The 25,285-nt window shown below is 43.1% G+C and overlaps 1 protein-coding gene across 5 annotated transcripts in view; it reads right to left on the reverse strand.

The window, feature by feature from the left end:
• The window catches only part of dlg2 (discs large homolog 2), a 615,655-nt gene that overhangs the window by 15,388 nt on the left and 574,982 nt on the right, over positions 1 to 25,285 (reverse strand). For 3 of the 5 annotated variants that reach the window (XM_012958043.3, XM_031897354.1, XM_012958045.3), the window contains 5 exons: positions 16,461 to 16,560; positions 4,431 to 4,481; positions 3,772 to 3,873; positions 2,251 to 2,423; positions 608 to 717 (listed from right to left, as the gene is read on the reverse strand). In XM_012958043.3, coding sequence (XP_012813497.1) covers positions 608 to 717; positions 2,251 to 2,423; positions 3,772 to 3,873; positions 4,431 to 4,481; positions 16,461 to 16,560 — 536 coding nt within the window. Of the gene's footprint in view, positions 1 to 607; positions 718 to 2,250; positions 2,424 to 3,771; positions 3,874 to 4,430; positions 4,482 to 15,249; positions 15,296 to 16,460; positions 16,561 to 25,285 lie in introns of all 5 variants that reach the window. The other 2 variants (XM_018091766.2, XM_002942081.5) reach the window with 1 other exon arrangement.

A 25,285-nucleotide genomic window follows, 5' to 3' on the forward strand; every position in this document is an offset into this window, starting at 1 on the left:
TCATTTACAGTAGGGGGTACATTATCCCTTATAATACATGAGTGATACTCAGAGTTCCCTGTATAACTCAGCCTGCAGCCTTGTGCCTTTATATGGGCACAGAACCCCTCAGTGACTGCTAATATCCTTATCATTTACAGTAGGGGGTACATTATCCCTTATAATACATGAGTGATACTCAGAGTTCCCTGTATAACTCAGCCTGCAGCCTTGTGCCTTTATATGGGGGGCACAGAACCCCTCAGTGACTGCTAATATCCTTATCATTTACAGTAGGGGGTACATTATCCCTTATAATACATGAGTGATACTCAGAGTTCCCTGTATAACTCAGCCTGCAGCCTTGTGCCTTTATATGGGGGGCACAGAACCCCTCAGTGACTGCTAATATCCTTATCATTTACAGTAGGGGGTACATTATCCCTTATAATACATGAGTGATACTCAGAGTTCCCTGTATAACTCAGCCTGCAGCCTTGTGCCTTTATATGGGCACAGAACCCCTCAGTGACTGCTAATATCCTTATCATTTACAGTAGGGGGTACATTATCCCTTATAATACATGAGTATTGCAGACAATATAGGATATATAGGGAAGGTACTTACATTAGTGACTCTACAGACTTGGGTTTAAGGAAAATAGCTATTGGGTAGAGTTGTGCTACTTGTAGTCGCTTGATAGCGTTTCCTGATACATCTAGAATGCAGTGCTTGCCCTGTGGGGTCAGTTCAATGGTGAATATTAGTCATAAAATAATAAGAAACTTGTATTCTAAAAGATTTAATACAATACAAAGTCTTGATGTTATGTAGGAGACTTATGAGCCATTCATGTTCCTGGCAGCTCACAGATATAACAAACTGGGGCTCATTTATCAACACTGGGCAAATTTGCCCATGGGCAGTAACCCATAGCAACCAATCAGAAATTGGCTTTTTTTAGCCAGTTGCATGTAAAACAATGAATGCAACAATTTGATTGGTTGCCATGGGTTACTGCCATAAGCAAATTTGTCCAGTGTTGATAAATGAGTCCCACTGTGTATAAGGTGCTGAAAGTTTCTAAATTAATATCATTGAACCCCAAAGCTGCTACATTCCATGTTCTGACCCATTAAATAATGTGAGTAACATATATGGACTCTGTACTGATTACCACTTTGTTACCAAGTCAGCTTGGGAGGTGTATGGGTATGTTAGTGGGCCACAGGGTGTCCATCAGTAATCATGGGCCCCAAACTACTGAGTTAGCTGGACCTTCTCCCCAGATGGGCCTAATAATTAGCCCACCGGTCTCCTTGGCCCCAAAGATGGTGGACCCTGTCAACAAGTAGATGGGGGCTCCAATGAGGGGTTTTGACAGTTATACCTCATTATTTCAAAACCACGCCCATGATTCACCCAAATGCCACCCATGCCTCATCAAGATCCACCACCTTTATGACCATAAAGACCCACCACCTTCATGACCATAAAGACCCACCACCTTTATGACCATAAAGACCCACCACCTTCATGACCATAAAGACCCACCACCTTCATGACCATAAAGACCCACCACCTTTATGACCATAAAGACCCACCACCTTTATGACCATAAAGACCCACCACCTTCATGACCATAAAGACCCACCACCTTCATGACCATAAAGACCCACCACTTTCATGACCATAAAGACCCACCACCTTTATGACCATAAAGACCCACCACCTTCATGACCATAAAGACCCACCACCTTCATGACCATGAAGACCGACCACCTTTATGACCATAAAGACCCACCACCTTCATGACCATAAAGACCCACCACCTTCATGAACATAAAGACCCACCACCTTCATGACCATAAAGACCCACCACCTTCATGAAGAATCCCACTTCTGCATCTCTTGGGGTTGTCCCTCTCCCACTGATGGTGGCCCAGGTGGGCCATGAAATTTGGACCTTGAGTTATCAACTATTCTTCTATTATTTGGGTAAAAGTCCACTTTTGTGGTCCAATTTTTGGTCATCAACCCCCCCATTATATAAGAGCAAGGTTAGAGAGATATGAAAATATAATTCCTGTAATCCAACCATAGATCCCAAAAGATGCAGACTAGGAATACTCACCCCCAACCCTTAATAGGCAAAATGAATGGAAACCAAATGTTATGTCAGTAGCTCCCCTAAAACTGATGTCCTCAAACATAAAGGTCTGTAGGGCCCTGTATTATTAAAAAGAAATAAGGAAACAGGTAAGACTTACCCTTTCTGCAACAAACTTTACCGACTGTACACTAGTCCCATATAAGTTATCGTTGTATTGCCCGGCTTCTATGAATTTGTGCTCTTGGATGTCCTTTTCCATTTGTTCTCTTGAGGCGACAAAGTGGTAATCTCTGCCGTCCATTTCGTAGTCTCTCTTTGGTCTTGTGGTGTCTATAGAAATAAAATGGCTCAGTGGAAAGGAGGCTGTGAAGGTATCTACCTAGGCTTTGGTAATGGGGACATTCAGTGGGCTGTCTCTGGGCTCCAGTAAACATGTGATCATTGTCTACTTCAATAGCCAATTATACAAATACTGTTTTATTATTACAGAGAAAAGGGAATCATTTAACCATGAAATAAACCCAATAGGGCTGTTCTGCCCCAATAAGGGGTAATTATATCTTAGTTGGGATCAAGTACAGGTACTGTTTTATTATTACAGAGAAAAGGGAATCATTTAACCATTAAATAAACCCAATAGGGCTGTTCTGCCCCCAATAAGGGGTAATTATATCTTAGTTGGGATCAAGTACAGGTACTGTTTTATTATTACAGAGAAAAGGGAATCATTTAACCATTAAATAAACCCAATAGGGCTGTTCTGCCCCAATAAGGGGTAATAATATCTTAGTTGGGATCAAGTACAGGTACTGTTTTATTATTACAGAGAAAAGGGAATCATTTAACCATTAAATAAACCCAATAGGGCTGTTCTGCCCCAATAAGGGGTAATTATATCTTAGTTGGGATCAAGTACAGGTACTGTTTTATTATTACAGAGAAAAGGGAATCATTTAACCATTAAATAAACCCAATAGGGCTGTTCTGCCCCCAATAAGGGGTAATTATATCTTAGTTGGGATCAAGTACAGGTACTGTTTTATTATTACAGAGAAAAGGGAATCATTTAACCATTAAATAAACCCAATAGGGCTGTTCTGCCCCAATAAGGGGTAATTATATCTTAGTTGGGATCAAGTACAGGTACTGTTTTATTATTACAGAGAAAAGGGAATCATTTAACCATTAAATAAACCCAATAGGGCTGTTCTGCCCCCAATAAGGGGTAATTATATCTTAGTTGGGATCAAGTACAGGTACTGTTTTATTATTACAGAGAAAAGGGAATCATTTAACCATTAAATAAACCCAATAGGGCTGTTCTGCCCCCAATAAGGGGTAATTATATCTTAGTTGGGATCAAGTACAGGTACTGTTTTATTATTACAGAGAAAAGGGAATCATTTAACCATGAAATAAACCCAATAGGGCTGTTCTGCCCCAATAAGGGGTAATTATATCTTAGTTGGGATCAAGTACAGGTACTGTTTTATTATTACAGAGAAAAGGGAATCATTTAACTGTTAAATAAACCCAATAGGGCTGTTCTGCACCCAATAAGGGGTAATTATATCTTAGTTGGGATCAAGTACAGGTACTGTTTTTTAACAAGCAGAACATCGGGGGAACCTCGTAGACCAATGATATCAATAAATAAACAGAATAATATTGCACTTACGTGGCACGCAGGAGCCAAACTTGTCAGGAAATTCAGATATCAGGTCATCATTGACCCGGTCTTTCATGGGGCCCAGAATAATTACAGGCCGGGTATAATTAACTAGAATGAAAAGAAGGGTCGTTATTTACATCTCTGTCTTAATTAGACTCAAATTTGTAACAAAATCAGGCAAGAAACTGAAATATTTTTTTGCACATCTTCCATTGTATTCACAATTATTATTATAATAAATACAACTGTAATGGGACTCAAGTCTAAACGTAAATCTCGAAAAAGTTTCAACTTTTTTTCCAGTTCGTTTCTAGAAACTCATCTCGTTCCAACTGCTGAATTTTTGAGATTTTTATTTATTGATAAATCTCAGAAATTAAACTTTGGAAAGTCCAGATTTGCGCCATGAATTCCCTTGACACAATGTTGTGATTTTTTTTCAAATGAAATCAATGAAATCTTTCCATCATTTTCTATGGACCAGTGAGTTGTAAAGCAAGAAAGTTCCTAAAATGAGCACAATCGTGTACCAGATACAGACCGAATGTCAGGACGATTCGAGTCTTTTGCGCTAAAAAAACTTTTGAATTTGAGTTAAAAAACGTAACGGTGAAGCCCCCATGTATATTAAAGGTGCAGATAACAAATGAAAGGCAGCAACTTACTTTCTTGCCTCGTGACGGGTTCGTAGGAGAGAATGCAGTCTTCCTGCCCCCCTGATATAAAGAAAAGGCAAAGTAAGACGGTTGTGGAGAGGCAAAAGCAATGGGATATGTGATTCGATGCAGACAGGACAAAGGGCAAACACAAAGAACATGGCAGGAAAAGTTACTCTATGGGGCAACAAAGAAGGTCATTTGCCCTGGGAGTAATAATGCTGGATGGGAGAGGTCACACTATATACACGTTTGAATGAGGGCCGATCATATCGCATAAGGACAGACATTAACAATAATGGTCACTGCTACAACCAAAATGACAAACAGGAAAACTGCAATTGTCCAGGGTTGGGTTTATTGAACGTTCTCTGCTTTCCATGTTCCTAGAAAAGCAGAGAAACTTCCAATTCTACTACATGAAACAAGGTGAGGGAGAAGCTAAATGACTCTGCCAGCCTAAGGGGGCGGGGAAATGGTCCCTGGGAGTCAGAGGCAGACGATTATGGTTTATTCCCAAGTGTGGAACCCTTTGTGTCTGTAAGGGAATTGGCACTGGGGATTTGGTTGGGGACCCAGCAGTATATTCAGCCGCAGGGAACTAATGGGGGGGGGGGGGGGGGGGGGAGGAAATCAGGAGTAAAATGGAGAATAAGAGAGGTAGAAAAAGAGAGGCTTATTGTCAGGTACAGAAAGGAGTAGTTATATGTAGAGAAGGATAGAGGGGAAAGAATAAAGGTTAAACAGGGATGGAGAGAAAGAAAACCATAAAGAAAACCTCCTATCCCTGGAGCCCTCTCTCCTGCTCCGGAACCCCGAATACTGCCCCATATTTCTTACCTGTTGAGAAAAATGCCCCTTGGGTTTTGGAAAAAATGACAGGCCAGCTGGCAACCCTACATGCCCCATGTCTGCAATGACTTGGGAGGAAAAGATTTATTGGCGTCTGTGTAAAATGGGGCAGTACTGGGGCAAACGGAGCAGAAAGTAAGAATGTAAAAGTGAAGCAGGAAAGGGGGAGTTAAATAGTGGGGCAAGAATGGAGAATGGAGACACACTGAGCTACTAGTAGCAGCTACTTTTTCATTGCTACTATACTCCAGAAAATCAATACTGAGAATTGCCTCTGCTAAAACACACATAGAGACAGTTATCAGTAAATGATCAGCATTGTCTGTTTTAGTAGCTGCTACTAAGAAGCCCCGTGTGTCTTCACCCTTAAGGATGGCTTTAACTAATAGGGGGGAAAGGGACAGCTAAGCACAGAGTAAGAGGGGAAAGAGGAGCAAAGAGTGAGGAGGGAAAGAAAAGGTTAAGAAGGAGGGAGTAAAGAATAGATCAGCAGAGAGTGAGGAGAGAAGGGAAGGAAGAGTGAGGGCCCCAGGGCCAAACGATCGCATTGCAATGAAGGGAATAGGAACAGTTAGAGTGAGGACCATATTAATGAGCTGATGCACTCTCTGATCCAACAAAATATCAAATCTGTCCAATCGACACCTGGACAATGTTTGGCCAGATATTGGTCGGTGAGGCCTGTCAGAGGGCCCCATACACGGGTAGATAAGCTTAAGGACCCAGATCAGCAGCTGAAATCTCCCTGTGTATGGCCGCCTTAGGGCAAGGTTTAACTCTTAAGGGAGGGGAGAGGCAACTAAACGTAGATTGGAAGTAAGTTTAATGTTTAACAGTGAAAGCTTCAGGCAGGAGTTAAACATAGAGAAAAGGGGGAGAAGAAGAGATGAAAAGAAGGAAGGGATATAAGAAAGGGAGGGGATCAATACAATTAAGGAAAAGATAGAAAGGTCTCAAACTCTGAGAAAGTTCTACTCCCCATACGCATATCTCTTACTGAACTGCCATCCCTGATCAATAAACCCTCTTACTAATTACTGCAAGTGCCAAAAAGCGCAGTATTGTCCCCTCCCTTTGTGTCATTGTAGCAAATATATTCACCCTGTAACTACGGCTAGAGATTCTGGGGGTAATTGGAAAAACCTATTTGTGACCTATTTTCTCTGGAGATGAAACGGTGCAGTTTAAGGGAGAGATACGGCCGTATATACTGAGAGTCATATGGGTTTCCCATTGCTTATTATAGAGAAACTGAAATCTCAGTCCCAGATTCGGTTCCCTTAAATAAACCACGGTAAAAGAGGGCAGCACCGGGGGGGCAACACCAGGGGGCGCTCTATGCACAGATTGCTTTATCCCATTGCTTCTATCTTAAATAAAGGCCACAAAGACAAAGGTTACTGGTTTATTAACCATCTAGGGGAAGGACGGGCTGAAGAATATAATATTTATCACTCATATGATAAATGGTTCAGGTTAGGGATCTTAAAGGAAATTTTGGCTAAATTATTCTCTTAAGTCCACCCACAATGACCCCACTGTTTCCTTAACATGTGTGATTCCCCCTAGCCAGAGGGAAGCTCATTAGGTGGACCAGGGACGGACTGGGGGGTGCAGGGCCCACTGGGGCTCCCACACTGCAGGTGCCCCCGCCGGCCCCGGCCCCTAACCCCCCCCGCAGGGGCCTCCCTAACCCCCTGCAGGGTCCCCCACCCTACTTCCTCCCCTGAGCGCACATAAATTTAACGTGTCAGGGAGGAACGGTCGGGCAGGGGGAGAGCCGCAAGGGTTGGGTCTGGGACGCTGGCCCGGTCCAACCCTGAGGTGGAAATGGAAGACAGATGATAATATATATAATTTTGTGTATCGTTAAGTGGAATTTGCTAAGTAGGAATCCCCTGAGGAGTTTCTAGAGTCGGAGGCCCTGTAACCTGTATAAGGGGAGGAAGACCCTATTTAAATACCAGTAACAAGTGTTAGGGTAGTATTGATGGAGCTATTGAGATGATCGGTAATAAGAGTAGGAAGTATAGGCAGCCTTGGCACAAACAAGGAGGATAGTGGGTCAGTGATCCCCATAGTGGAGCCACAGATAAGGATAAATCATGCAGGTTGGTCTGAGGAACCCGAGATGTTCCAAACCTGGAGAGTTTGTAGGGGAAATTGCATGTCTCTATGGCGGCCCCCTTAATAGCCTCTAGCAAGTGTTCCATGGGGGCCCTAGGGAGCCACACGGGTACAGTGTGCAGAGCAGAGAGAGAAACAGGACAACACTATGGTGTGTATATATATATATATGCCTTTAAAAATGGATTTGGTTGGTCTGGATGGTCGAGTGGATGGTTGAGCTGCAAGTGGGGGAGGAATAAGCCTGCGGAACCAATGCTGTGGCCTTGGCAATCTCTCTCCTATAGATTCATGGTAGGGAAGGACCTATCCCTGTGACTGAAACCAGTGCCCAGCTCCAGAGACATCCCAAGAAATGCTCCCATGCACTTCGGGGGTATAAATCCTTAGCACCACAATATGGGGGTAACCTTGAAGTGGCTTTCCAATGTTATTATAATAACTTTGTAACAAAAAAGCCTTGTTTTTGCAAATACACGCACTTCCATAGATACAAAATGACTTATAAAGCAGGGGGCCAAGGAACGTGTATGGCCAGATCACTCGCACTTCCATTGTACTTGTATATTTTACTTTACCACAACCCCCCTTTTTGTATTTTTATATATATATATATATTAGGGATGCACGGAATCCCTCATTTGGTTTGGTGTTCGGGTCAAAACCAGGCTTTTTTTTGAAGGATTTGGTTTCGGATTTGGTTCGGGATTCGGCAGAATCCGTCAGGGTGGTTCCGGTGCATCCCTAATATATATATATATATGTATGTGAGTACTGCACACACAGGGACTTACTGAAAAAGAAAAAGATATTTATTGGAAAAAATCCAACGTTTGGAGCACAAACAGTCCTCTTGTTCAGGGACAAAACATAAAAAAGCACTATTTGTGCTCCAAACGTTGGATTATTTCCAATAAATATCTTTTTCTTTATCCCTGTGTGTGTGATACTATTCCTCTGTATTTTATTTCTGACCTGCGCCCAAGTTGTTGTCTCTGATTTGGTTTGGTTCTCTATGTCTGACCCCCTGTCTGACCTGTAATGTGGGGACCTTCTATATCCTTTATAGGCAGCCCCCTGATCCCTGTATAAAGGTGCTCCCTGTACCCTCTCCCCAAGCAGCTCCCATTACTGCCGCCTTTTCCCAAATGCTTTACATTCTCCGAGAGTCACATTCAGAGAAGCCCCAGTTTCACACGATAATACTCTCCATTTCAATTTCTCTCTTATTCCGCTTCACAGGACCAAAATTGCCCATCAAAACGAAAAGCCGCTATTCCTAAACACGCGTGAACACCTTGCGGGCACATCTGATTGGCCACTAATCGTGGGAGATTTGTTGAGCTTTCAGAAAACAATATTGTGCATCTCTGGTACAGGTATGGGATCCCTTATCTGGAAACCTGTTATCCAGAAAGGTCTGAATTACGGGAAGGCCATCTCCCATAGACTCCATTATAAGCAAATAATTTTTTTTTTTTTAAATTATTTCCCTTTTCTCTGTAATAATAAAACAGTACCTGTACTTGATCCCAACTAAGATATAATTACCCCTTATTGGGGCAGAACAGCCCTATTGGGTTTATTTAATGGTTAAATGATTCCCTTTTCTCTGTAATAATAAAACAGTACCTGTACTTGATCCCAACTAAGATATAATTACCCCTTATTGGGGCAGAACAGCCCTATTGGGTTTATTTAATGGTTAAATGATTCCCTTTTCTCTGTAATAATAAAACAGTACCTGTACTTGATCCCAACTAAGATATAATTACCCCTTATTGGGGGCAGAACAGCCCTATTGGGTTTATTTAATGGTTAAATGATTCCCTTTTCTCTGTAATAATAAAACAGTACCTGTACTTGATCCCAACTAAGATATAATTACCCCTTATTGGGGGCAGAACAGCCCTATTGGGTTTATTTAATGGTTAAATGATTCCCTTTTCTCTGTAATAATAAAACAGTACCTGTACTTGATCCCAACTAAGATATAATTACCCCTTATTGGGGGCAGAACAGCCCTATTGGGTTTATTTAATGGTTAAATGATTCCCTTTTCTCTGTAATAATAAAACAGTACCTGTACTTGATCCCAACTAAGATATAATTACCCCTTATTGGGGCAGAACAGCCCTATTGGGTTTATTTCATGGTTAAATGATTCCCTTTTCTCTGTAATAATAAACAGTACCTGTACTTGATCCCAACTAAGATATAATTACCCCTTATTGGGGGCAGAACAGCCCTATTGGGTTTATTTAATGGTTAAATGATTCCCTTTTCTCTGTAATAATAAAACAGTACCTTATAATGGAGTCTATGGGAGATGGCCTTTCCGTAATTTGGAACTTTCTGGATAATGGGTTTCCGGATAAGGATACCTGTACATAAGTAAAGATTTTATTTTGATGACAATGCGGTAGTTATGAGTGAATCTGTCTCATTTCGCTTCGCCGAAAAATTCCTGAAACTGCTGAAAAATGACGGAAATGGAGAAAAAGTCGCTAAACGTGACTGCCACGTGACTCTTTGACTTTTCTCCAATGGGGAATTGTGGAATCCACGCCTGGTGAATCAATTCAACTACCCACAAGGACTTCTGGTTGTGTTTTATCCATAAATTATTACAAACTGTCACCCACAAACCCGTCCAGGTCCCGACATTTCGTTAAAGTCACGTACTGAGAAAGCACATTCATATTCATTATGAATGGGAAGATAAATAGGTGCATAAATAATAGAAGGTTTGACCAAAGCGCCGCTGATGATTCATGGAAAAGCTGATTCACGGCCGTGCTATAAATAATAACGCACCACATCCCTAAAGGACAGATATAAATAGATAGAAGACTCCGTGGTATTGGCTCTTGGGAGCGGTGAGGAGGAGCTGCTCAACAGATTGGAAGGAGCCCATGAAATGTTCAGGGTCACTGTCTGGTTTCTTTCCAGTTTCTTAAAGAACCATTCAGTTCTCTTGGCCAACGTTGGGCACTGTATTATTATCAGCAGGGTCGGACTGGGGGGTGCAGGGCCCAATACGGCTGCCACCCCAGGGGTCCCATGGCCCCCACACACCCCACCCAAGCCCTCCCCTGAGCCCTTTATTCTTACTTTCAGCGCATCAGGGGAGGATCTGTGGCCCAGGGGAGCGCTAGCCAGGATTGGGTCTGGTCCAGCAGGGTCCACTAAGGCCAGGGGCCCACCAGGTTTATTCCCGGTACCCTGCCAGTTCAGTCCAACCCTGATTCAGCCAGCAGGGCACCAGGAAAATCAGGGTTGAACTGAGCCGACAGGGTACAGGGAAAAAACCTGGTGGGCCCCTGGCCTTAGTGGATCCTTCTGGACCAGACCTGATATTGGCTAGCACTCCCCTGGGCCCACAGGGTTCACTAAGGCTAGAGGCCCACCAGGTTTTTTCCCGGTGCCCTGCCGGCTCAGTCCAACCCTGAATCAGGAATTCCTGACTTGGGGGCAAGTTTTGGTTGAATAAAAACAAGATTTCCTGCCAAATAAAGCCCCCTGTAAGCTGATAGGGTGCATAGAGGCCCCTAATAGCCAATCACAGCCCTTATTTGGCTCCTCCATGAATTCTACTGTGGCTCACGAGTAAGAAAGGTTGGGGATCCCTGTTCTACACAGAGCTGGCCATGGAATATTTCCACCAAAATGACTAGGATTGGGGCACAGTGATATACACTGAATTCCTTAGTGGACCCTGCTGGCCCAGGGGAGCGCTAGCCAAGATCAGGTCTGGTCCAGCAGGGTCCACTAAGGCCAGGGGCCCACCAGGTTTTTTCCCAGTGCCCTGCCGGCTCAGTCCAACCCTGATTATCAGTTATCTATATGCATGAAAGTGAGTGGTTTAGTATTTGATTTTGGCTTCCATGTTAGCTCCTTAGGACTTCAGGAATTCAGTGTACATCACTGTGCCCCAATCCTAGTCATTTGGGTGGAAATATTCCATGGCCAGCTCTGTGTAGAACAGGGATCCCCAACCTTTCTTACTCGTGAGCCACAGTCAAATGTAAAAAGACTTGGGGAGCAACACAAGCACCATAAAAGTTCATGGAGGAGCCAAATAAGGGCTGTGATTGGCTATTAGGGGCCTCTATGCACACTATCAGCTTACAGGGGCTTTATTTGGTAGGAAATCTTGTTTTTATTCAACCAAAACTTGCCCCCAAGTCAGGAATTCAAAAATAACTCCCTGGTTTGGGGGCACTTAGAGCAACACCCAAGGGGTTGGGGTGCAACATGTTGTCCCTGAGCCACTGGTTGGGGATCACTGGTGTAGAACCAGTAGCTGAATAGCCATTATAAATGAAGGCACTTTCTAAACTACTGTGCATCCATCAGCTTATAGGGTTGGGAAGATATATCAAGCAATAAATCGTTCTTCAAATTGCCAATGGGAAGACTTGTGCCTTTGTGCACTTCATTCTCCACCTGGTGCAAATCATTACATCTCATATCTATAATTAAACAAATGATTTCCAAGCTATTATAGCATAGCATAGCTATTAATGATTTACCCGAATGCATTCACTGTCTCCACCTTTATCCATAAGACCAGTTCTGCCTACAGACCATGGGAAATGCAGCAACAGCGGAAGATCAGAGGAGGAAGATCGTTGCCCAAAACAGGTTTAGAATATGAATAAATTCTTGCAGTTCCATAGAGAATCCACCTTGAGCTAAGAAACCATTCGGTAGGTGAGTCTTTTTCCAACTTTGGATAAATTGATTCTAATTTGGGCAACAATTCCATTTTACACTGTATTTACAGTTTGTCTGTATTTACCCACCGGTGTGTAGAACCAATAGCTGAATAGCCATTATAATAACCCACTGGTGGGTAAATACAGGCAAATTGTGCCAGTCGTGACTATAGGTTGACTATGGTTTAACGCAAGGGAGGGAGAATACTTAACGTACTGGTCAACCTAATGTGATCCAATGGTGTAACTATAGTGGAAGCAGACCCTGTGGTTGCAGGGGGGACATGGGTTTCTGTACCATGAGGTCCGCCTCCTCTATAGTTACAGAAATCCCCCCTCCCCAGCTGCTTTCCTACCTTTGAGTGGATGGGAAGCTGGAGATACAAGGGCAAGGTGGGTGGGAAAGGGGGTGGGGCCAGGAAGGGGCGGCTTTGCGTGCTGGGCCCCTCCAAAGATTTTTCTGCAGGGGGCCCATAGTTACGCCACTGGTGTGATCTTAGTTTGGCTTCAATCCCATGAATTACATTGAACACATTGCATTTTAAAAAATGTAATATTTGCCTGGGGAGTAACCAACGGCCATGAGTCTACTTCTATAGCAACCCCCTGCTCCCCCTGATCAACCCCCTGCTCCCCCTCATCAACCCCTTGCTCCCCCTGATCAACTCCCTGCTGCTCCTGATCAACCCCCTGCTACCCCTCATCAACCCCCTGCTCCCCCTCATCAACTCCCTGCTGCTCCTGATCAACCCCCTGCTCCCCCTCATCAACCCCCTGCTCCCCCTTATCAACTCCCTGCTGCTCCTGATCAACCCCCTGCTCCCCCTCATCAACCCCCTGCTCCCCCTCATCAACTCCCTGCTGCTCCTGATCAACCCCCTGCTCCCCTCATCAACCCCCTGCTCCCCCTCATTCAACCCCCTGCTCCCCCTGATCAACTCCCTGCTGCTCCTGATCAACCCCCTGCTCCCCCTCATCAACCCCTGCTCCCCCTGATCAACTCCCTGCTGCTCCTGATCAACCCCCTGCTCCCCCTCATCAACCCCCTGCTCCCCCTGATCAACCCCCTGCTCCCCCTCATCAACCCCCTGCTCCCCCTCATCAACCCCCTGCTCCCCCTCATCAACCCCCTGCTCCCCCTCATCAACCAACCGCTCCCCCTGATCAACTCCCTGTTCCCCCTCATCAACCCCCCTGCTCCCCTCATCAACCCCCTGCTGCTCCTGATCAACCCCCTGCTCCCCCTCATCAACCCCTGCTCCCCCTCATCAACCCCCTGCTCCCCCTGATCAACTCCCTGCTGCTTCCTGATCAACCCCCTGCTCCCCCTCATCAACCCCCTGCTCCCCCTGATCAACCCCCTGCTCCCCCTCATCAACCCCCTGCTCCCCTCATCAACCCCCTGCTCCCCCTCAATCAACCCCCTGCTCCCCCTGATCAACTCCCTGTTCCCCCTCATCAACCCCCTGCTCCCCCTCATCAACCCCCTGCTGCTCCTGATCAACCCCCTGCTCCCCCTCATCAACCCCCTGCTCCCCCTGATCAACCCCCTGCTCCCCCTCATCAACCCCCTGATCCCCTCATCAACCCCCTGCTCCCCCTGATCAACCCCCTGCTCCCCCAGATCAACCCCCTGCTCCCCCTCATCAACCCCCTGCTCCCCCTCATCAACCCCCTGCTCCCCCTCATCAACCCCCTGCTCCCCCTCATCAACCCCCTGCTGCCCCTTATCAACCCCCTGCTCCCCCAGATCAACCCCCTGCTCCCCCTCATCAACCCCCTGCTGCCCCTTATCAACCCCCTGCTCCCCTGATCAACCCCCTGCTCCCCCAGATCAACCCTCTGCTGCCCCTCATCAACCCCCTGCTCCCCCTGATCAACCCCCTGCTGCCCCTTATCAACCCCCTGCTCCCCCTGATCAACCCCCTGCTCCCCCAGATCAACCCCCTGCTCCCCCTCATCAACCCCCTGCTCCCCCTTATCAACCCCCTGCTCCCCAGATCAACCCCCTGCTCCCCCTCATCAACCCCCTGCTCCCCCTGATCAACCCCCTGCTCCCCCAGATCAACCCCCTGCTGCCCCTTATCAACCCCCTGCTCCCCCTGATGTCCCCTCCCTGCTTCCCTTTAGAAGCAGTTCGACCCATTCTCTGCCTCGACAGGATCAAGTTGGATCTCTCTGAATTTCATCAAGAGTGGAAAGTCGCTCCCGTAGATCAAACTGGTCAAAAATCATGATGCAAATTTTTTAAATCTCATTCTGATGTAACTTTTTTAAAGTTTATTAAAGATAGGAAAGGGAAGAAAATGATAATGCCGTAAACTAAAGAGAAACCTTTAGGGTAAAGACACACTGGGCTACTAGTAGCAGCTACTTTTTCATGGCTACTAAACTCCAGAAAATCCCCTGCCATAGACAATACTGAGAATTGCCTCTGCTAAACACACGTCAGTTATCAGTAAATGATCAGCATTGTCTATTTTAGTAGCCACGACAAGTAGCTGCTACTAATAGCTCTGTGTGTCTTCACCCTTAAAAACACTTAAGCCTAGGGGCTCGAGCATTCGCGTACTAAAACCACATGAGAGTTCCTTAACTTTTAAAATCAAGACCATAAATGGGATATTCATTGGCCCTGAATCACTGAATTCCCATCGGCAAAGACATCCATTGGACCCAAAGCCCATTATACATCACAAGAACCAAACAGACTGGAAGGTGAACGTAAATAAATAAAATAATTGGTTAAGCTTTGCCCGCCCCCCAAAATATATAACCATATATGTAACTATATATGTAGAACTGTGGATATATGTTGAACCTTTTAGCCCCGCCCATAAAAAAACAGCATTATAAAACAAGCAAATTCCGATCACATATATATTGCATTCTAGGCAGTTACCATGCATGACAATACAGTTGGAAGCATTAACAGTAGATATATTGTTTTGGCATTCACAACTGGGGGGGGTAACAGAAAATTCTCGGCTCTGCATGCGAGGAGCGGGTTCCTTCGAGTATTAAAAAAACAAAACAAAAAGGGACAAATAATTGGAAAAGAAACCACAAAAAAGTCCAACATAAAGATATTAAAAAAAATGTTTTAGTGACCATTCCTGGGAACTTACTCAGAGTCTTTGTTCCATAACCGTCGTCACCTAATACAGGGATGTCCTGCCAGGTTGTCCCCAGGGGGTGAGCAATGAGAGAGGAAGAACAGCCGCAGAAGAGGAAGGAAGAAGTCAGTGGAGTTGAAATGGATACTACCATGACAGACCGTGCCCAATGAACGTCTGGATCCCGGCTTCTAGAAATTCACAATTTTTTGGTAGCAATGAGTTTGTCAAGTTTGAAACTGAGAGCAACAGATGGGGACCTTGGACATGGGAGGTCTTTAGAAACTCTTAGCAGAGTAGAATCCAATGAAATTTTTGAAGGTGGTGGAGAAAGAGGTGGAGAAACAATCAGCTAGTCAGAATATTTCTGAAATTTTTGACATTTTCTAGGACTCTATCTACAGATAATGGGCCAAATTCTTCTAGCTGGCTATTGATAGTTTCAATGCTTTTCCTATACTTAGTCCCTTGACCTGATGGCTACGTTCTAGACCATGGAGCAGTTGTCCTCAGTCAAGTTTCGTGAATGCTTGGTAGTTCTTTTCTTTGTTCAGATGTGTTCAGTGGTTATCAACCTTCCTTTTAATACAGTTGCTCATGGTTTGGTGACCCCCAACCATAAAATTATTCCTAAGACCATCGGAAATATGTGTTTTCCGATGGTCTTAGGCGACCCCTGTGAAAGGGTCATTCCACCCCCAAAGGGGTCCCGACCCACAGGTGGCTGGTCTAGTTGATTTATACAAAGCCAATGCAATATGTCATTTCTCTATGAGATTTTGATGATGACCCCCCAACGACCCCCAACTCAAGTTTTAAACAATTAACATGTAACTGAAGGTCATGGAGAAGAATTTGGTGTTGGAAAAGCTGATGATCAAAATGTAGTCAGTCTCTACTGCCTTTTCCCAAGATACACCTTGGTTGTAGTGCAATGTAGACACTCCCCTTTCCATGTCATATATATAAATAATAATGACGCGTGTTGCTCATATTTAGAAGGCCACTGTGCCTTGGGTGAGTATTGAGTTTGAAGAGCAATTGGCAAAGCCTCGGGATCCAGACTGCATTCGTACACTGGTCACAGTAGCAATGCCTAACCTTCCTACCAGTTTCCTACGCCTAGATGTGTGGAGAGAAGGTGAAGGGAAGGAACGTGTCATGCGTGTCACCCACTTATTTCTGTGCCACACGTGACGCCACCTCCGAAAGGTTCTACTTACGTTCTGGATCACTGGTCTCTTGCTCGGTCTGATCCTTGTTCTTGAAGAAAGGGAACTTTCGTGAAAAGATGAAGCTCTTTTTACGCTTGTCATTGAATGACTGTGAAGGAGAAGAGGCATGGGGGCAAAAACAAGGACGTCTAATTGTTGTCACAGTCATGCTGACAAAACTAGTCTGTAAATGCGGATGGAACTACAGTGACTTCAAGTCTTTCCCACGTAATCCAAAAACAAAACTCATATTTTTAAGGATCCGCTGACAGCTGGAATGGCTTTTGGCTGGTGTGTAGGCCATTCTGAAGTGGGTGGGGCTAGAAACAACCTGCGAATCAAAACGTTTGCATGTTCGAATGTTCATAGGCCTTGAGCAATTTGTTGTCTGAGCACTGGAACATTTTTAGAAAGTCAGTAGGAAAAGGAATGAAAAGAAATGAACACATTTTCAAAGTCCTCTGTCAAAAGAAACAGGATTTCTTCTTTTTTGTAAACATGCTTTCTCCCCTCTTCTGCTCCTCCCTCCCATAAGAATTCATAAAACTCACTCCCCCCTCACTTAGGAATGTGTAATCTGAGCTACCAACGGCCAGAGCTGCAGCAGGAAGCTACTGAAGACCAAACTAAAATGGCAGCTGCTATCTTAAACAAACGGAGGGAGCTTCTAGAGCTCTTTACTCAGGTATGGTAAAGCTTTCTGCCGAATAAATATATTGTGTTCTAGGTGGCACTAATGTGGCGAACCTATTGGCAGTAAAATGCCTTTCCTTCCCCTTTAAAATTAGTTTTTATTTTCACTTTTGTCGAATTCTATATTTATCTAGTTTATAAATCTAATCTCAGTATTATGCATTATGCATCTTTTCCATTAATATAAATCATTTAGAAATGAACTGATAGGAGGAAATCAGAAATACCCGGCTTTTTGTTGCATTTACTAATAAAAAATCTAGAAATCCTGTAGAACAAAGCAACAGCCTTTATTGGCCGCCTAAGTATTTAACGTTCAACGTTTTTATATTCCATACAAATCGCCAGCTGCATAGTTATTGCATCTCATATTTCCATTATTTTTCTATTTGCTGTGATGGTTCTGAGAAAAAAAAGGGATGAAGAAGAATAAAATATCATTGGGTGATTGCAGAGCGGCCGCCATGAAGGTTATTGATGTTTTTATTTGGCCTTTAGCTCAGTCGGTTAGTTTATGTAAATACGAGTGCATTCTAATTCCGTCTCAGCGTAGAATTCGAGAGAGAGGGCGAGCACTGGGGTCAGTCGGATTGGCTAATCTTTAAATATAAGTGTGAATTTTATGACTTTGTCACATGACAATGATCTAATTCATATTCTTGTAATAGAAGAGACAACTGGGAAAAGGGGACACTGAAGCACGGCCCCATGGGAAATCGAATAAAGTGCACTTTAATGATATGTAGGAAGATATTGCAAATGGTGGCGGTAATGAGGATAACTTTATTTTGTAGTATTATTGGTTGGACTGGCTGATGGTCAGTGTCGGACTGGGACCCCAGGGGCCCACCAGAAAACCTAGGCCCACTCTCCAAACTATTCTTCCTCCTTTCCTCCTTTAGGTTGTACCAACTGGTTATATATAGTGTCGGACGGGGACCCCAGGTGCCACCAGAAAACCTTAGACCCTAGTCCCACTCTCCAAACTATTTTTCCTCCTTTCCTCACCCAACCTCTTTATTCTCCCAGTCTCTTTTATTTACATGCTAGCATCTATTCTTCCATCTATTTCTCCTCTTTCTTCCCATTCAGAAATAGGAAATGACCTTGAAGTAGGCCAAATGGTCAGAAGCAGGAGGGCCCACCAGGGTTGGACTGGGTCACCGGGACAACGGGAAAATACTGGGTGGGCCCCCGCCCCCCGCCCTAGACCTGAGCCTGTTACTGCTTCCCCTGACCACCGTTCAGGGGAGGATGTTGGGCGGGGGCCCTATGGGGAGGATTATGGGGTGCGCAGCGGGGGCCCCTGAAGGGAATGCATCCGGCAGAGGTACCTTGGGGTGTGCGGGGCCCCTGGGGAGTTCTCCTGGTATTCTGATGAGCCAGTCCAACCCTGGCCCCACCCCCCATCATCTAATAGACAACTAAGAAGGAGTCACCACCAGTGAAATAGCATTTTGGCCACATTTTTTTACTGGGTTATGCAAAGCATGTTAGTATAGAATTTAGTAGAATTTAGAAAGATTAGGAATTAATTACTAATATATATATAGGATTTTAGTGGTTGAGATCTGTTTCAGAAGAGTGGATGATACCAATATTAACACTGACCCAATTTGAAAATGAACTTTTTTCACACTTCCCTTCCGTGGGACCCAACATCCGCCATTATTTTGCCTCATAAATCCTAAAGGCGCGGGGAATACGGATATACGCCCGTTCTCTTTATAAATACGGATATAAACCCAGGGGAGGGAGACTTATTTATTTTCAAATTTTGTTTTTGGCCATTCAATTGCATGATTGATAGTATGTTTAGAAAAATGTTACAATCAGAGTACTATCATACTAATTTATGGGAAAAACCTTAAAGGGGTTGTCAGTTAACATTTAGAATGATGTAGAGAGTAATATTCTGAGACAGTTTGCAATTGGTCTTCATTATTTATTATTTGTGGTTTTTTAGTTATTTCATTTTCAGTTCAGCAGCTCTCCAGTCTGGATTTTTATCTGGTTTCTAGGGTCCAAATTACCTTAGCAACCAGGAAGTGGTTTGAATGAGAGACTGGTATATGAACAGGAGAGGAGCCTAAGTTGAAAAAATAAGTTATAAAAAGTAACCATAACAATAAAACTGGAGCCTCACAGAGCAATAGGTTTTTGGATGCCGGGGTCAGTGATCCCCATTTGAGAGCTGCAAAGTGTCAAAACGAGAAAGCAAATAATTAAAAAACTATAAATAATAAATAATGAAGACCATTTGAAAAGTTGCTTAGAATTGGCCAGTCTATAACATACTAAACCACCTCTTTAATTGTGTAAATCATATTGTATTATCTTTCTGGAATTACTGAAAAAAATGCCGCCGTAAATTTCATTAACATGCTCCCTTAGTGTTTTCAATTATTATTTTTATTTATATATTATTATTATTTATTTTACTTTATACAGTAAAGGGTAAAGGTGGCCATACACGCTAAGATCTGCTCCAATTTCAGGCCAGATATTGGTCGGACATGGCCGTCGTTCCTGCCCCTACACGGGCTGCTGAATCAGTCTAAGGGACCCATATCGGCAGCTACAATCGGCCCGTGTATGGGCACCTTAAGAGATCTGATATACTCCTCCGGTATTTGCAGTTGCCTATGATTGGTTGAGGCCATCTGGCTTACCTTCCATAGATTCATGTCTACTGATCTCAAATAAAGACTAGATTGTGGTGTTGGATTCCTCTAGATCAGTGGTTCTCAACCTCCCTAATGCCGCGAGCCTTTATTACAGTTCCTCATGTTGTGGTGACCCCCAACCATAAAATTATTCCTAAGACCATTGGAAATATGTGTTTTCCGATGGTCTTAGGCGACCCCTGTGAAAGGGTTGTTCCACCCCCACAGGTTGAGAACCGCTGATCTAGAACGACAAACACCCACAACCTTTTACCAAAACAAAATACAAAGAAGGAAGAACCTATACACTAAATAGGCAACATAAATGGAACAAATACTAGTTATTTTTCTATAACACGGTATAGAATTAACCCACAGCCCCTAAAGCATTGCTGGATAGGGCGGAGCTTGGTGGGACTTGTAGTTGAACCGCACATTAACCCTCGGCGAGACATGGAAGTCACTGAAGTTCCATACCACTTTTACACTTCAAGCATATCTGAATTTTAGAAACATACAGAAAGTAAAAAAGAAATGTTGAAATTAAATATGTTTATGGATGTTCATTGGCCCCTTCCCCTCTTAAGGTCCCCTTATTGGTCCAATGTGAACAAAATCAGATATTCTAAGGGTGCGGCATGCTTGTTATGGCAACAAGGGCTACTAAAGCTTGGGCTGTCTCTAAAGTGACTGCTGTATTATTCATATATTGGTTTGGTACCAACAGACAGTTTATATCATGTTAAGTGGCCTATTAAAGAATCTCCCCAAACTGGAATATATATATCAGTAAATATTGCCCTTTTACATCCTTTCCCTTGAGCCGCCATTTAGTGATGGGCTGTGTGCTCCCTCAGAGATCAGCTGACAGGAAGTGATGCAGCTCTAACTGTAACAGGAAGTAGTGTGGGAGCAAAAGGCAGAACTCTGCCCATTCATTGGCTGATGGGGCCTAGCATGTATGTGTGCCTTGGCTTGTTTGTGTGCACTGTGAATCCTATGATCCCAGGGGGCGGCCCTTAGTACATAAAATGGCAGTTTCCTATTTAGGATTACCCAATGGCACATACTGCTAAAAAAGTATATTTATATGAAAATGGTTTATTTAGATGAAGCAGGGTTTTACATATGAGCTGTTTATGCAATATATTTGTATACAGACCTACATTGTTTGGGGGGATAGTTTCCCTTTAATACCTACAGTCTTTGTGCTCATTAATAATCAGCCAAGCACCATGGGAATTACTTAATTGGCTTTTCTAACAAGAGAAAATGGGGATTACTTTCACTCAGATTAGCCACACCAGCCTTTAACAGCTCCTAAACAGATCAGCCCTTTAGCTTGGGATACAGTCAAATTAAGTGTTATATTAAAGCATATAAAGTCTTAAGCTGGTTATACACAGGCCTATATGGGTCCCTTAGACTGATTTCTGCCCATGTAGGGGCACTACTGATGGGCCTGCCCGACCCATACTGGCCTAAAATTGGCCAGGTTTAATTTTTCCGTTGGATCAAGTACAGGTACTGTTTTATTATTACAGAGAAAAGGGAATCATTTAACCATGAAATAAACCCAATAGGGCTGTTCTGCCCCCAATAAGGGGTAATTATATCTTAGTTGGGATCAAGTACAGGTACTGTTTTATTATTACAGAGAAAAGGGAATCATTTAACCATGAAATAAACCCAATAGGGCTGTTCTGCCCCCAATAAGGGGTAATTATATCTTAGTTGGGATCAAGTACAGGTACTGTTTTATTATTACAGAGAAAAGGGAATCATTTAACCATTAAATAAACCCAATAGGACTGTTCTGCCCCAATAAGGGGTAATTATATCTTAGTTGGGATCAAGTACAGGTACTGTTTTATTATTACAGAGAAAAGGGAATCATTTAACCATGAAATAAACCCAATAGGGCTGTTCTGCCCCCAATAAGGGGTAATTATATCTTAGTTGGGATCAAATACAGGTACTGTTTTATTATTACAGAGAAAAGGGAATCATTTAACCATTAAATAAACCCAATAGGGCTGTTCTGCCCCCAATAAGGGGTAATTATATCTTAGTTGGGATCAAGTACAGGTACTGTTTTATTATTACAGAGAAAAGGGAATCATTTAACCATTAAATAAACCCAATAGGACTGTTCTGCCCCAATAAGGGGTAATTATATCTTAGTTGGGATCAAGTACAGGTACTGTTTTATTTTTACAGAGAAAAGGGAATCATTTAACCATGAAATAAACCCAATAGGGCTGTTCTGCCCCCAATAAGGGGTAATTATATCTTAGTTGGGATCAAGTACAGGTACTGTTTTATTATTACAGAGAAAAGGGAATCATTTAACCATGAAATAAACCCAATAGGGCTGTTCTGCCCCCAATAAGGGGTAATTATATCTTAGTTGGGATCAAGTACAGGTACTGTTTTATTATTACAGAGAAAAGGGAATCATTTAACCATGAAATAAACCCAATAGGGCTGTTCTGCCCCAATAAGGGGTAATTATATCTTAGTTGGGATCAAATACAGGTACTGTTTTATTATTACAGAGAAAAGGGAATCATTTAACCATTAAATAAACCCAATAGGGCTGTTCTGCCCCAATAAGGGGTAATTATATCTTAGTTGGGATCAAGTACAGGTACTGTTTTATTATTACAGAGAAAAGGGAAATTATTTTTAAAAATTAGATTTATTAGTCCCTTGTTGCCATAAGATAAAAATCAGGGATGAAAGAGATAAAGGAGAGAAAGGAGAGAACAGCGTGCATGAAGGAAAGGAATATCATGCCGGCATAAATACTGATGGACATTACCCATGATGCCCCGGGGGCAGACCAATGGATAGGCATGCACACAACATAAAGTAAAGCAGAATGTGTATATAAATGGGCCCTGTATGAATGAAGGAACGCAGGGAACGCAATGGGTTTTGTGGATGAGAATGTGTCTTTATGGTGTTTGGGAATCGGGAATACAATGCAAACACAGATATCTGCCTAAATACGCTCACAAGTCAGTGCTAAACAGATCGGAATGATGAAGGGAGATGTCGATGGCAATATAATAAATATTCTATTAAACTTTTGAAATCTTAATCTCATTGCTAAAGATACAAACACTTTTATGAGCAGATACCATTATAATAAAATACAATCATCAAATAAAACTTCCGACTCCTAAAAAAAATACAAAGCGGTAAATTACAGTGCAAACAATTTGGAATTGGAAAGCATTCTCCATAAAAAGGGGCTGCGGGTCTTGGTCGGGGTTTATGAACTGTTTATGAGCATTTTTATGGGTTTTTATAGGTTAAACCGGTTTTATTCATGTTACTAAACAATGGGGTTCCGCTCAGCTGTGTAGGGTAAATTGGGCTAACGTTCCCTGTTTGAGTTATTTAGACAACGTTACCACTATAATATACACACAATGGGGCTGATTGTCGTTAAAATTACGCTAAAATTCGTTTTTTTCTGGCCTTGAAAGTCGTATGAACTCGACATGGTATAAATTCGAATTAAACTCGATCATTGTTGTATTTATAAAATGTTACGATAATGGGTTTAAATGGACATTCGTTTCCATGAATCCTTTTTATTTTTCCCCAAACAGGAAGCGCTCCAGCAGCCATTTTAGGAGCATTCGTGCTTATTCTTGGAAAACAATAATGTGTTTAAGTTCCCCTCTAAAATGTGTGAAATAGAAAACAATGATGGGATTAACTTCCCCTTGAAAATGTTTGAAATAGAAAACAATGAGGGGATTAAGTTGCCCTTTAAACAGGGTGAAATAGAAAACAATGAGGGGACTAAGTTCCCCTTGAAACTGGGTGAAACAGAAAACAATGTGGGGATTAAGTTCCCCTTGAAACTGGGTGAAATAGAAAACAATGAGGGGGTTAACTTCCCCTTGAAACTGAGTGAAATAGAAAACAATGAGGGGATTAAGTTCCCCTTGAAACTGGGTGAAACAGAAAACAATGAGGGGATTAAATTCCCCTTGAAACTGGGTGAAATAGAAAACAATGAGGCGATTAAGTTCCCCTTGAAACTGAGTGAAATAGAAAACAATGAGGGGATTAAGTTCCCCTTGAAACTGAGTGAAATAGAAAACAATGAGGGGATTAAGTTCCCCTTGAAACTGGGTGAAACAGAAAACAATGACTGACTGACTTGCGCTGCAAGTTGGAGTGATACCCCCCCACTCTCCCCCAGCAGCCGATCAGCAGAACAATGGGAAGGGAGCAAGATAGCAGCTCCCAGTAGGTATCAGAATAGCACTCAATAGTAAGAAATCCAAGTCCGGCTTGGGACTCCCCCAGTTACATGGGAGTAGGAGAAACAATAGGTTAGCTGAAAGCAGTTCTAATGTGTAGCGCTGGCTGAAAGCTCAGACTCAGGCACACTTTACTGCTGCGCTGCAAGTTGGAGTGATTTTTTTTAAATTTTCTGAAATCTGCCTCCATGTCTGTAGGTTTCCTGCTTGATGGGGGAGGTGGTGACTTACAGCAATGTATTTTCATTTGATTTAATACAATTTTCATTATTATTATAGTTTTATCGTATTTAAGGCAAGATTTATAGGTATGAACATTTCAAAGTATGGCAAATTATTTCTAAGTAGATTGTAGCTTTCCTTCAGTGGCCATTTTAATAGAGTAAATGATGTCATCGTTTATGATGTCATAGCTTAGCAGAACATTCCTTCCATGATGTCATAGTTTATGATGTCATAGCTTAGCAAAACATTCCTTCCATGATGTCATAGTTTATGATGTCATAGCTTAGCAAAACATTCCTTCCATGATGTCATAGTTTATGATGTCATAGCTTAGCAGAACATTCCTTCCATGATGTCACAGTTTATGATGTCATAGCTTAATCTGAACCCAGAACATTCCTTCCAATCTCTGCAGATCTGGATTAATATGGGCATCGGCTGCCATAATTATAAATATTATAAGAAATATAAAATAAAATGGACATATATGTCAATTCAATAGGCAGCCGCAGCAGTACTGCTCCCTGACCACTAGGGGTATTACGTACTATACATTAATATAAACCCTACATAATAAAGTGGCACCTTTGGCTTTTCAAAATACCATAATACCTTTTATTCAATGCAGGCTCATGATTAACTGCCACATTTTTAATTTGAAGAAGGTCCCAAATGGGGACTGAAACGTTGACAAATAAATATTTTCCCTTTTTCCCCATATTATGAAGCCCTGGAGTGGCGTTTGCTTTTTTTTTGTTCCTGAATTGCTCCAAGGCAGCACCCAGGTATAGGGCAACTTTTTACTTTGAGTGCTCCACAGCACCCATCAGTGCAGGTCAGGGTCGGACTGGGGGGTGCAGGGCCCACTAGGGCTTCTGCCTCCCCCCAATGGCCCCCGCCGCCTTCACCCCCCCCGCAGGAGCCCCCAACACCCTCCGACCCCCTACCCCTAGTGCAGCCCATA

This window comes from Xenopus tropicalis, chromosome 2, assembly GCF_000004195.4.
Source record: "Xenopus tropicalis strain Nigerian chromosome 2, UCB_Xtro_10.0, whole genome shotgun sequence".
Classification (NCBI taxonomy): Eukaryota; Metazoa; Chordata; class Amphibia; order Anura; family Pipidae; genus Xenopus; species Xenopus tropicalis.